The sequence below is a fragment of the Malaclemys terrapin genome, chromosome 5, assembly GCF_027887155.1.
Source record: "Malaclemys terrapin pileata isolate rMalTer1 chromosome 5, rMalTer1.hap1, whole genome shotgun sequence".
Taxonomy (NCBI): Eukaryota; Metazoa; Chordata; order Testudines; family Emydidae; genus Malaclemys; species Malaclemys terrapin.
Genome location: NC_071509.1, coordinates 42,346,288 through 42,360,342, shown reverse-complemented (window position 1 = coordinate 42,360,342; position 14,055 = coordinate 42,346,288). Strand labels below are relative to the sequence as shown.

General features: G+C 43.2%; 1 protein-coding gene across 1 annotated transcript in view; it reads left to right on the top strand.

Annotated features, from left to right (window-relative positions):
- Nucleotides 1-14,055, top strand: part of ARAP2 (ArfGAP with RhoGAP domain, ankyrin repeat and PH domain 2) — a 214,000-nt gene that overhangs the window by 134,569 nt on the left and 65,376 nt on the right. Inside the window, exons 21-22 of the mRNA XM_054030499.1 lie at nt 1,356-1,568; nt 5,737-5,842. Of these exons, the coding sequence (XP_053886474.1) occupies nt 1,356-1,568; nt 5,737-5,842 (319 nt within the window). The remainder of the gene's footprint in view (nt 1-1,355; nt 1,569-5,736; nt 5,843-14,055) is intronic.

The window sequence follows — 14,055 nt, the reverse complement described above, 5'->3', positions numbered from 1 at the left end:
GTGGTATCCCAAGGTGTTGTTTTCTTGGCTGAAACCAAGAACAATTGTTTGCTTAATTATTTTTGATTCATTTGCAAGCTGAAGAATTTTTATAAATAACATTTTATTCTCCCAAGTATCATAATATAGTTGTATGTGTTTAACTGTTACTGAAGCATGGGAAGTGTGATGCTGTAGTTATGAAGGAGAAGGCACATTTAGGCTAACCCCTTTTTTTCAGACATTTTTAACATCCCTTTCAAAAATTAGCCTCAGGGTTAAAATGCTTGCTCTCAGCTCAGAGGTATATAGTGTCCTTTTTAATGGGATGATTATGATAATTAGTATTCTGAGTGTGAGAGAAATAAAGTGTACTCAGCTGAGACAGTTATCAGATGCTTCTTTCTTGCTAGAGTAGTGGTTTATACTTAAAATATGCCTGAAAAGGAACAAATTGCCATAAATGAATTTACCAGGCCCCACACCAAGGTTAACAATGCAGAACCACTATCAGATGATAGTGCTTTTAGATAACACAGTAGAGGTGAGTTTGAAGGAGAATGTAAGCTGGTGATTTTCATGGATTTTGACAGAGTTTCCCTCCATACATAAAGGGTGCCCTGGAAGAAAGAAGGGATGCGTTTGTTGGAAACATGAACTAGCTGGCAGCAGAGCTGGCATGGTTGGCAGCATTTTTAAGGAGAAGCAAGGGAAAAGCAGCCTCTACAAAGAGAAACAGTTAAACTGACTACACACACAGTTCTGTCAAATGCACACATTTAACAAACTTAATATAAAAGGCTTTATTTATCTGTAGTAGTTGAAGGTGACATTCATAACATATTTTCAGGTGTTTTATATTTCAAATTGGCAGTATCTCTTTAAGCTTCCAGTCCACCCACGGGAACAGTGGAATTGCCAGTGGCTCCCTTGTGGTGTCTGGAACTTGTCCACCTGAAAATGAGAGAGAATCAGGAGTGCCGTCATTAAGGCCTCAGGAGTCAAACATCTTAGAACAAACACACACATTAAAATAATACCTTTGGATTAGTCCCAAAGGGTCACTGGGGGAGGGACAGAAGTGCAGATATATTAAACCGGAAAGAAATCACCTTATATAAAGAGGCAGCACCCTTTCCCTTTATCACCTCTTTTATGATGATTATAAGAAGTCCATAAATGATTGTTGGAATTTGTAATTTTAAACTCTTCCTGAAGTAGTGTTCATAGAACAGTTTGACATTAATAAAAATCCACTAGAAAGAGGCCTATGTTAACTGTAACTGGGTTTGGTGGTGCTGGTCAATGTTGTGTAAGGAATAATGTTTTGATTTTAAGAAAACACTTGATTTTTCCCTTGTGTTCCTGTATTTAAGGTTTAGGTAGCAAACATATCTACTCAAAGAATGGTGATCCTTCCCACGTGAGTGAGCTTCTAGAGAGCTTCAAAAAAGATGCAAGAAGTGTTAAATTGAGAGCTGGAACACATCAGGTGGAAGATGTAACTGATGTACTGAAGTGTTTCCTGTCTCAAATAAGTGATGCACTTCTCACTAAAGAGCTTTATCCATTTTGGATCTCTGCACTAGGTAAAATAAATAAGTCTTGTTCATAGCTCAGAAGTGATCTTTTAGGAAAAGAACATGTAAATGTGAACTCTTATTACCATGTTTAATACAAAATATTGTATTTTATATTTAATATATATACACAGAGCAAACATCAGATTATTGAATAATCAATAAAAGGATTCTATATATATTATTTAGAAATTATGGGTTAAATCCCAGCTCCACTGAAGTCAGTAGCAAAAGCATTAATTTGTACACTCGGACCTGTAAATACTGCTCTTTGCTTGGTCCTCTATGTCTACTGCTTGCAAATATACAATCTTGTGTTGTGTTCCAGTAAGATCTCCCAAGCTAAGTAAGGTTAGTCAATAGCTGGATGTGAGGTTTGCAAGTAACACACACGTGCTGGAGAAAGTGGCATTGGAGTTCCAATAGAGGCCATGTATTTAGTAGGTGGTGCCTCTTCCTCTGAGTACGTACTGAAGGGTTATGGGTTATCGTGGTTAAGGGGCATGATACTAGTGATGCGATATTCCAGGGGTTGCCAAACTTACTGACACTCTGAGCCACATACAACAATCTTCAGAAGTTCGAGAGTCAGGGCATGCCTGCCAGGACTTAGGGCTAAAGCCCCAAGACCATCCTCCCCGCTGGGCAGAAGTCAGAGGCAATGTGTGAGGGGGACACATGGTGTCATGTGCCCTCCCAGATTTTTGCCAGGGTTTGCTGGCCCTGCTTGGTCACCTGGTACCACTGGGCCTCCTCCCTGCACGGCAGCTGCAGGAGCAGGCAAGCTGAGAGCTGCGCCTTGGGTAGAGGCAGCAGCAAACAGCTGGGAGCTGCAGGGAGAGTCGCTGCTTTTGCTGCTGCCTCTCCCCCAAGGAGCTACAGCAGAAGCCCCTTCCTGCAGCTCCCATCTGTTTGCTGCTGCCTCTCCATATGAAGCTAACACCTGGGAGCTGCAGGGAGGGGTCACTGAGGATGAGAGGGGAAGCGTGCCTAGGGGGGGTTGACACAAGCTGTTGGAGGGGCCAAACCTTTAAATTGTGTGCCCCCCCCAACTCACAGCAGGCACCAGTCGTCACTGGCAGAAGCCCTTAGCTTCACCACCCCACTGCATGGCAGAAACCCCGAGCTCCCTCCTCCCAGTCTGGTAGGTGGAGAATGGGGGCTGTGGGAGACTCTGGGAGCTGCACTTCAACTGTAAACAAACCGCATGTGGCTCACGAACCGCAGTTTGGCCACCCTTGCCATATTCTGCATGAGACATAAATCAAGCTCTTGACACCTGCAGTCGTTAAAGATCCTTTGGCTTAAGTAGTTCTATATGTGTATATATACACATCAGTATGGATATAAGTGTGTTACTAAATCTGTACTTGTGCTGTTGAGTAATTTGTTGTTTATATGTGCCTCTCTTTAAGAAGTACAAATAAAACAAACTTAAACATGAAAGAAAACGGTGAGACTTCAACCTAAACCCAACTTCATCTTATTTTAGAAGCCCAAGGATATGTGTCTCCACCTAATAGAGATCAGGATCAAGTCCATAGTCACATGTTAACTGGGTTTAAAATTAGAGTGATTGGTTGCAAGTTTTTTTGGGGTCCTTAATAGTTAGGAAACATATAAACACATATTTATCTACTCTGTAAACAGTGCTAGCATTATACCTTCTGGTATAATTATAGGAGGTGAAGATTTTACTATTAGGACCTTGAGTTTTGTTGAGGTCAACATCAAGGTTTATTGACCTTGGAGATAAATATTAACTGAAATGAAAATAAATGATGTTTACCTGTAAGGGCAATAATTCTTAATTATATTTACTCACTTTTATTTGTAAACAATATAAAGAATTATGATAACATAAATATTGACACCCTTGAAGTTTAAACTTTTGAGGTTTTTCCCCCCAAGTACGGTACTGGAATTGTGGATTCCTTTCAGAAGAAGGATGGCCCAAGTGGTTACATTGCTAGCCTGGGACTTGGGAGAGAGATTCAATTCCTTTATCTGCCACAGATTCCCTGTGTGACCTTGGTCAAGTAGCTTAGTCTTTCCGTGCCTCAGTGCCCCATCTGTACAATGGGGATAGTAGCACTTTGCTACCTCACAGGGATGTTGTTAGTATAAATACATTAAAGATTGTGAGCTGCTCAGGTACTATAGTAATGAAGCACACAAGATTGATCAAGATTGATACCACTGTAGTTCACTTACATGACACAATCTTATTGACTATAAATATGTCCAGTTTCATTTTAAGAATAAAATATTGAATTTAAAAAGTATATAGCAGCATTAATTGCTCTCTAACTTTGCAAAAGATGGAGCTAAATATAGAAGTTCGATGAGTATTGGCCATTTGAGAACTTGGCAAATTCATGGGAAAGATAGCACCAGTAACTTAGAGAGACAATGTGGGTTAGGTAATAGCACATATTGTAGGAGACCATTCAAAGAGGAGTTAGTAGGTTACAGATTTTTGTAATAAGCCATAAATCAACAATCTCTGTAAACCACTAACCCCCTCTTTTTCTCGTATGACTGCAGAGGTGTTAATGGGCCCCTCTACCTTGAATGGTCCCTTATACTATGTGTTAACTACTTATGCTGAACAATCTGTTCATCCTTGTATTTTGCTGTGAAGATGAGATTACCTTTCCCAGACCTGAAGAAGAGCTCTGTTGCTGAAAGCTTGTCTCTCTCATCAACAGAAGCTGGTCCAATAAAAGATAATACCTCACCCACCTTATGTCTCTAATATCCTGAGACCGACATGGCAACAACAACACGGCTTAGTACCAGTAACTGGCCTTTGACCTCAACTAAGACGAAGTGTAGGACTGAATTTTGAAATGTAGATTGCTCTCATCGAGTCAGCAGTCAGAAAAAGTTTCATGAGCAACATTTTAAATTAGTTTTTTCAGGGAAGGTCCATAATGAAGTCTCATTGACTAACATCCTGGCTAGTGCATGTGACTAGAACTCTGTTCCAGCTTTGCAACAGAGACTCTTGTTGTAGTTAAATATTACCAGGAGTACTTGTGTGACAGTTATAAATACGTGGGAGCGGATAGGTACATGAGGTATATGTGGAACAGAAATTTAAATCAGTTTTTTATATTTTCCAAGTAGTGAAAAACTATATGCAACAGTGCATTATATTTTTATGTAGTATTCTTAATACACCATCTTGCTAAACACTTAATAGAGATGGTTAGTCATTAGCTGAGAGAACAGAAAATTTGCAAAACAAGATTTGAGGCAGAAACAAAGAGGAGAGGAAGAAAAGCCTGATATGAGTTAGTAGTTTTATTCCTGAGCCTGGCAAGGTAGGCAGCAGGTTCGGCTTTAGGCACAATGTAGAGAGTCAAGGTAGATGCAGGGTAGAGAGCAAAGTAGATCAATGGATAACACACTGGACTCAGGAGACTGGATTCAATCACTGGCTCTTCCACTGACCCGCTGTCTGATCATGGACAAGTAACTTCACCTCAGTGAGCCTCTGCTTCTCATTTCACCATTCATCTCTCTTGTCTGTTTAGATCAGGGGTAGGCAACCTATAGCACGTGTGCGAAAGGCGGCACACGAGCTGATTTTCAGTGGCACTCACACTGCCTGGGTCCTGGCCACTGGTCCGGGGACTCTGCATTTTATTTTAATTTTAAATGAAGTTTCTTAAACATTTTAAAAACCTTATTTACTTTACATACAACAATAGTTTACTTATATATTATAGACTTCTAGAAAGAGACCTTCTAAAAACGTTAAAATGTATTACTGGCACGCGAAACCTTAAATTAGAATGAATAAATGAAGACTCGGCACATCACTTCTGAAAGGTTGCTGACCCCTGGTTTAGATTGTAAACTATTTGGAGCACTGTGTGTTTTCACCCCAGTTGGGGCTTCTACCTATTACTATAATAATAATAATAAGGTGCAAAAAAAAAGTATATTCTCTCCAAATCAAACCAATTTACTAACTACAGACACATGCACTCTCTACATATTAAGGCATTCTTTGATGAAAAACAATTTGTTGCTTTCTGGAGGCTGATTGGTTGAATTGTAATTTTAAATGACTAGATGTTGCCATTGTAGTGGATCAGTATTGTTCTTGTTTTGGGACATGCATTGTGGTGAATGTCCAGTGACTTTTTGTTTCCTCCTCCATTAGATACACAGAATGAAAGGGAACGAGTGAGGAAGTATGGAACTTTTATTCAGAGCCTTCCACGAGTCAATAGAGCAACTTTGGCAGCTTTAATTGAACACCTTTACAGGTCAGTGTGTCAGCAGATCGACTCAGATTTCGCACCACAGTAGAGAACACTCAATAAGCATTTTTTACTTCACTGGCGTGACTGAAATGTCATTAACACTTCATATATCGATAAGTACCGTTCAGAGCTATTCAACTAGTCATGGCTAATTTTACTGATTCATAAATAGGATTAATAGGATTTGCATTAATTTGTAATCTATAAACTGTATTTTTCTTACATTTTAATTTTAACTATAGATACCAACACACTTTAAAGAACAATCTTGCACTGACAGGAAGCTGCAGATATATAATGAATTTTAAATGCGCCTACTAAGACCATGCTACCTGAATCTGTCATCCTCCAAAAGAGATGGGGCAGAAGGACCTAGGGAGTTTTAGAGGATTTTTAAAAGCCCTTTCTCATAAGCTCCATCATGCATAGCAGTTCCTGAGAAGAGAAGGCTCTGAGGGAGAGTCTAATATGTATGATGGCTTTAAGAATTAATTTTCCTAGCTATGTTTCATTACTTTTTAATTTTGCAAGTGTAACAGCCCGGGGGAGTATTTGAAACCGTAGACTGAAGCACACAGCAAAACCCGTATCTCTTTCTAAGATAGAGTAAGCTGTGAAGAATGTATCAGAATTGTACAGCTTGGATGCTCCTGCACAAGTCAGACTGAATTAAATGGATCAGTGTTAATTGTTGTTAAATAGTTTTTTGGGTTGTTTGTTTGTTTGTTTGTTAGTAGCAACTGAATATGTTCCACTAATATTTGTCATAAACTAGCTGAATATCTGAAGTGGAGGTTCTGGAATGCCTGCTTCAGTACAATATGCGGAGTTGAAGAATAAAGCTACAACCAGGGTTGTCCTTAAATTATTCTATCAATATAAATAACAATTTTTAAGTCTTTAGTGATAATTCTTTTTTCTTCTTCGAGTGATGGTCCCTATTGTCTTACATTGTGGGTTATGCATGCGCACCAAGCTCCCGCAGCTGGAGAATTTGAAAGCAGTTTCTTCTGGTCTGTGGATGTGTCCTGGCTCATCTTGTGCCCATGATGAAGAGGATAAAGGTCGGGGCAGATCAACTGCCTCTTCAGTTCCTTCTCACTACTGCCACATGGTCTGAGTCAGATATTTTAGTGTCCTCAGCTTTGGCTTTGTTCTACAAAATAAAACTTTTCAAACTAGATGATTCTTAACAGTTTTAATAGGTTTTACTGTTTATTATTAGATTAGTGTCCCAGGGGGACCTTCCCACTGACTTGTTCCCTGTTCGGGAACTGGACTATGCCCAGGACTCCAGGCTTCAAACTCAGTGCTTCCTACTCATGATCCGTCTCAGTCAGCAATGACCGTCAGTGCTGTTTGTACTTCCTTGGGGAATCTTTCATTGCAGTGTGGTGCAGTATCTGCTGATTGTTCCCCAGCTGTATCCAAGAGAGGCGGGAACTTCATCTCCACAAATATCTCTTGGAGGACCCAGGCAGGGGATCACCCCTGTACATTAGCCTGATTCAGCAAAAAGTGCACCTCCTGCTGCGAAGTCCGATGCTGACGCAGGAAGACAGACCCCACGGCAGGGTCTTATCTGGAAGTTAGGAAGCACTGTCATAACCATGAGACTAAATCTTCCTGTAAGTCCACTTCATAGAAGTTGGACTCAGCTGTAAAGAAGCCTATCGGCTTGACCCATGAGGATTTAATATGTCCTAAATCCCAGCGGTACGACAAGAAAGTCCATAAGCATTGGACTCCACCTGTACCAGACTGTATTCCATCAGTACCATCCTCCCTGGCTTCTTCCAAACCCCAGGATCTGCCAGGACTGACTAAGTCAGATCACTGCCAACTATGGATACCACCCTCCTCCTATGCTCTGGTGGCCTGGACAAGCAAAACCCCTCTCACATCAGGGAGATCTGAATCTGTTGCCCGCCTCACAGGACATTTTTGCTCTCCCAGATCCGGAATCTCCTTCTCCATTGGGCCCCTCCATTTCCAGGGACATATCACCACCTCCGGGAGAATCAACTGCTGGAAGGAGCTCATCACCTGATCCATCTGCAGAATACATCTCCCCTCCAATGGCACCACAGTACCACCACTGGCACTGGAATCCGCCTTCTCCTCATCAGAAGATTCTGAGTCATCCAATGAACTGCTCTTCCCTTATCCTGTGTGTCCTCCACCACTCAAAAGACCCTTGGGAACAATCTCTACCTCATCTAACTTTGAGCTTCTGCTACCCCATGCCATGGGGGCCCCTGTGACCACCTATCAACCACGCCTACTGGTCTACTCCCCCTGAAGAGTTGATCCGATTTGCCAGGGAGACACCCCTTGCCTCTCTGCTAAGGGGATGCTCAGATCTGCTCCCGGATATGACAGAGGAGGAGGAACATTACACTCCTGACCTTGTAGTTCCACTGGAACTAGGAAGGCTGCCATCATCATCCCTGGATAAAGTGGTGACTTCTAACCCCCCTGCCTCCTGATGACTTCAGGCAGTTCTAGGACCTTCTCTGCAGAGTTCCTGGAAAGTTTCAAATTTCTCTTGAAGAGATCCAGGACTCCCAGCACAAACTCTTAGACATCTTGCATGCTTCTGGAACCAACAGAATAGCTCTCTCTGTTAATGAAGCCATACTGGAGCCAGCTAGGACAGTTTGACACACTCCTACCACCTGCACTCCTACCACCAAAGGGGCTGAGAAGCATTATTATGTGCCGGCCAAGAATTTTTGTTTTCACTCCCCTTTCCCAATTCACTGTTGGTCCATGCCTCTTCTGAAAGGGCTAGAAAGCAGCATCCACCGTCTACTCCTGCTGACAAAGAGGGAAAATGCCTGGATCTGCTTGGAGGAAAGATCTTCTCATCATCCAGCCTCCAGTTCAGGATAGCCAAATACTAAGCATTACTGGCTTAATACATTTTCCTGAATTACGCCAAGTTTGTGAAGTTTGACAGCCTTCCGTATCAAGGCAGATCTCTTTTTCAAGCTCTGACAGACAATGGCAAACTGGTAGCCAGGACCACACTCCAATCTGTAGTCGATGCTGCCTCTAGAGCTATAGCTACCGCCATTGTCGTGCGCAAGGAGTCATGGCTCTATGTGTCAGGATTCACTAAGGAGTTCCAGAATACCATTGAGGACCTCCCCCTTGATGAATAGGAGCTCTTCAACCAGAAGATGGACGAGTCCTTCTATACCCTGAAGGATTCCAGGGTTGCCCTCCACTTGCTATGGATATGCCTGTCACTAAGAGAAAGTTTCACCACCCACAGGTCACATCTAGATTTATGGCTCAGCAATTTTTCTATCAGAGCAACTTTGAACCACTACATAAGAGACCAAGGGTTCAAAAGTCCCACTTCCTTACACCCTCGGCAATAGGCTTGGCATCTCAATCCCTGGCTCAATGTTATTTTTGATGGGAGCTCAAGAGTTACAAAACACTAAGCCCAACACCTCCCGCCCCTGCCACACAGTATTTGGGGGTCATCTGGAAGTCTTTTTCAACACCTGGAGTGTGATGACAATGGACAAGTTGGTGCTTAGCATCATCCACTCTGGCTATACAATACATTTTGCAACACTACCTCCTCCAGAAACTTCCTCCCCAGCCCTGGGGAAAACTCTCATATGAGAGTATTCTCAAGAATTGAACTCCTTATTGCAGTGAGGAGCAATAGAACCATGTCCCCCCTCAAGACCAAAGGAGAGGGTTTAACTCCACCTACTTCCTAATATCCAAAAAGAAGGGCACTTGGAGACCAGTCCTTGACCTCTGCCATCTCAACTGTTTCATTCACAAACTCAGATTTTGCATGGTCACATTGGCAGTGATAATTCCATCTGTAGAAAAGGCCATGTGGTTCATGGCTCTCAATATGAAGGATGCATACTTTCACATAGACATTCATCCTGCCAATAGATGCTCTCTCAGATTCATGGTGTGTTTCAACCATTTTCAATAATGAGAACTTCCTTTTGGGATAGCAACTGCCCCTAGAGTCTTTACCAAGATATTTTCAGTAGTAGTAGCAACAAGGCCTGGCTTACACTGTGGGACAAAAGGTTTGGCTTTTTACAGAACACCTCTGCACAGACAGACCCTCTCAGAAACTAGACCACCGGTTCCTTGGCCTGTATCGGATCAACTTAGTAACCTTTGAGCTTCAGTTCCCTCAGTCCCTTAGGGACCACCGTGTATTCCATGTGTCACTCCTAAAACCTTACCCTGAGAATACATTTCCCCATAGAGCCTAAGCTCCACAAGTACAAGGTCAAGCGGGGTAAATTGTGATACCTGGTTGACTGGGAAGGTTACAGCCCAGAGGAATAAACTTGGGAGCCAGCAGAGAATGTTCATGCTCCTGCCGTGGTTCAGGCCTTCCATAGGAGCCACTCAAGAAAACTGGGCCCATGTTTCCCAGAGGGTGCCCCTAGGAGTGGGGGTTATGTCATGATGGACAGGCCTTGAACCCAGGTCCACAGGGTTTATCGGACGTGCTGCAACCCTCCACTGGACCAACTGCTAATCCAGGACTCATGAAGCCCAGCCCCAGTTTGAAGCTCTGCCTCTGATGCCCCATTGGTAGAACCCCAGAGCAGCTGATTGGCCTCCTGGCCCTACTTATGACAGCATCAGGAACAGGAAGCTGTCTTAAAAAACTGGCATCCACCTTGTGCCTCCTGCTTATGCTCCTCCGCTTCCCCCCCCCCCCCCGCCCCAATCCGCTGGCTTGACTTCCTGGCATCCTGACTCTGGCTTAGCTCTGGACTTCTGACTTTTTGCTCTGATCTCCAGTCTGGCTTTGGTTTCTGACCTTCCAGGATCCTGGCCAAGCTGACTCCTGACTGTGGATTCCAGCTCGTACCACTAGGTCTGGCTGCCCATGACCCGGCCCTGACAGCAAGAACGTACCTGTCCAAGGATAGGTTCTAGACCATAAATAATACCATAGCTCATGTGTCAAGCAACCCTCGAGTACCAGTCAAAACATCTCTCTCTCCTAGGTCATATGGCCTCATGCACCTATATCACCCTGTTTGCAAGACTCCACCTTCATTGCCTTCAAACTTAGCTACAATCACTATACTCCCCAAACCATCATTCCATGAACCTCATGGTGACAGTTCCAGCCAAGATAGTGTCTTCCCCTGCTATGGAATTCAAATCCTCTTCAGATAAGCACTAGTGTCCCTTTTTCTCCCTTCCCTTCCAGACAGGAACATTATTACAGACACATCCCTATTTGGTTGGGTGGCCACATGACTAGCCACCCAGCACAAGGTACCCGGACAGCTCGAGAGTCCAGGATGCACCGCAGTATCCTGGAGTTGTGAGTAGTCTGGAAGTCATTCAAGTTCTTTCTTCCATTCATCCGTGCTCACCATCTCCTTATAATGTCAGACAATGTTACAACTGTCTTCTACATCAACAAGCAGTGGGGACTGTGATCCACCTCCCTGTCAGGCCTGTGGAACTGGTGTATCAGCAATCAAATCACCCTATTGGCAGCCTACCTTCTGGGAAAACAAAATGTGCTTGCACATTCCCTCAGCAGACATTTTACAATCGACCAAGAGTGGGCGATCCATGATTTGGTACTGCACAATATTTTCACTCTATGGGGACCCCAACCAGGGATCTGTTCACCTCTTTCTAGCAAACAGGAAGTGCATCATGTATTGCTCCAGAAGAGCCCTAGGATGCCACTGTTAGAGTGACACTATGCTTTTTCCTTGGTGGGACCAGTTCAACTGTCTTCCCTCCACTACCACTTCTGCCCCAAGTTGTACACAAAATCCAGCATGACAGAGTGCAGGTCATCCTGATAACCTCCTTCTGGCCAGACGGTTCTTGTTTCCTAATTTCCTCCTCATGTCAGCCTCACCACCAATCATTCTCCCAACATTCCATGAGTTCCTGACTCGGTGGAAGGGCAAGATCAAGCACCTTGATCTGCATCCGTTCCACCTCAGGACTTGGTATTTCGATGGGCATTATCCTTAGAATGTTCATGCTCCACAGCCATATGAGACATCCTCTCTAAAAGTAGAAAGGATTCTACAAAAAATGTTACCTAGCTAAGTGAAAGAGCTTCTCTTCTTGGGCGCACCAAAGAGGCATTCTCCCAGAGACTACAAATCTTGCTTTCATCTTGGACTATATCCTCTCTTTTTGAAGACAACAGGTTTGTCCATGAGCTCCTTGCGAGTCCACTTGGCTGTGATCAGTGCAGACCATCCACTTTCTTAGGACTACTCGGTCTTCACACATCCACTGACCAATAGATTCTGGAAAGGCCTAATAAAAACCTTCCCACCTGTTCAGAAGCCTGTTCCCCAGTGGGACCTAAACCTTGTTTTCTCAGTACTCACAAGATGGTTTTTTTTTTTCTTTGAGACTTTAGTTATAGTCCATGTCCATCCTTTTCATGAAGGTTGATTTCCTTGTGGCCAGCACCTCAGTGGAAGGGTTGGCCAACTTGGAGACATGATGTCCAATCTGCCGTACACTACATTCCATAAGGATAAGGTTTCTTTGCATCGGTACCCCAAATTTACCCCTAATGTAGCTTTGGAATTTCACCTTAAACAAAACATTCACTTACCTGTGTTCTTCCCAAAACTGTACACTTCCACATAGGAGCAAAGACTCCACTCCCTCAGTGTTCGGTGGGCCTTGGGTTTTTACCTACAGAGAACAAAACAAATCAGGAAATCCCTAAGACTTTTGTCGCTATAGCGACTGAGTCAGAGGGCACGTCATCTCCACCCAGAGAATCTCCAAATGGTCTCTAGCTGCATTCTACTCTATCAGCTTTCGAGCCTCCCCCCCCACTCTCCATGAGTTAAGAACTCATTCCACCAGAGCGTAAGCAACACGTATGGCATCTCTTCAGGAGGTAGTCCTCCTTGAAATCTGTAAAGCGGCCACATAGGGCTCCATTCACACATTTGCAAGACATTATTTCCTGGTGCAGGACTTTTCTGCTGATGCCTCCTTTGGTATGGTGGTACTCTGCTCAGCCCTACCATCTACATCCTCCTCCTACTTAGGTACTGCTTGTTAGTCACCCACAATGGAATCAATAGGAACATCACTCGAAGAGGAGGAGATTACTTACCAGTAACTGGAGGTTCTTTTAGATGTATGGTCTCTATCTATATTCCATTATCCACCTTCCTTCCCTTCTGCTTTAGAAGGAACTGGAGAGGTGGATGATCCGCCTCATCCTTCACTCCCTTGGTTGGAGGCACAAAATGAGCTAGGGCATATGCACGAACAATGAACACTGCTTTCAAATTCTCCAGCTCTGGGTGCATGGTGCGCATGCATAACTCTCACTTGAATACAGATAGAGACCATGCATCTCGAAAAACCTCCAGTTACAGGTAAGTAACCTCCTCTTCCAAGTATAGGAAATGCAGGAAATAAGGTTAAAATCAGTAAATTGGGAGTTTTTAAGGTGCCCATGTAACCCCACACCACCTGGGTGTGGTGCTCTAGCCCCTCTAGTGGCACCTCGACCACTTAGAGATTAATGAGTCTGCTACAGCCTTAGCTAAGAGCCATGTGGCTTTTAGCTCATGCAGTAGAGGCTTATGTATTTAGTTCCAGAGGTCCCAGGTTTGATCCCGCCTGTCGGTGTTACACTCACTTTAAGCAGATATAGCAAAAGTTGGCACCTATGGCATTAAAATGCCCTGTGGTATCTTAAAGAAATGGTTGTTTCTTAAAGAATCATGTAGAGTATAATGTGCTTAAGCATGTATACACACATATAGCAGTGACTCTTAAGATTTGGAGATTATGGTGGAAGCATAATCAGCTGAACACAAGCTCCCAATGTGATGCTGTGGCCAAAAGGTTTTGATGGGTTCTACATCACTGACAATTCTTAAATCAAGATTGGCTGTTTTTCTAAAAGAGATGATCTAGGAATTAGTTTGGGGAAGTTCTGTGGCCTGTGTTATACAGGAGGTCAGATTGGATGATCACAATGGTCACTTCTGACTTGGAATCGGTAGAAAAAAAATCCTAGTACAATTGGTTAGAAAATTTTAACAGCACTATAGAAACAAAAATGTTTTAAGAGTTTCATTATCTCTTCCCCCATTTTCTGACCATATCCAACTTATACAGATCACAAAATGAAGTAGTAGTATGAAAATGATTATTGACATGACACCATTCACTACCGTAGATCA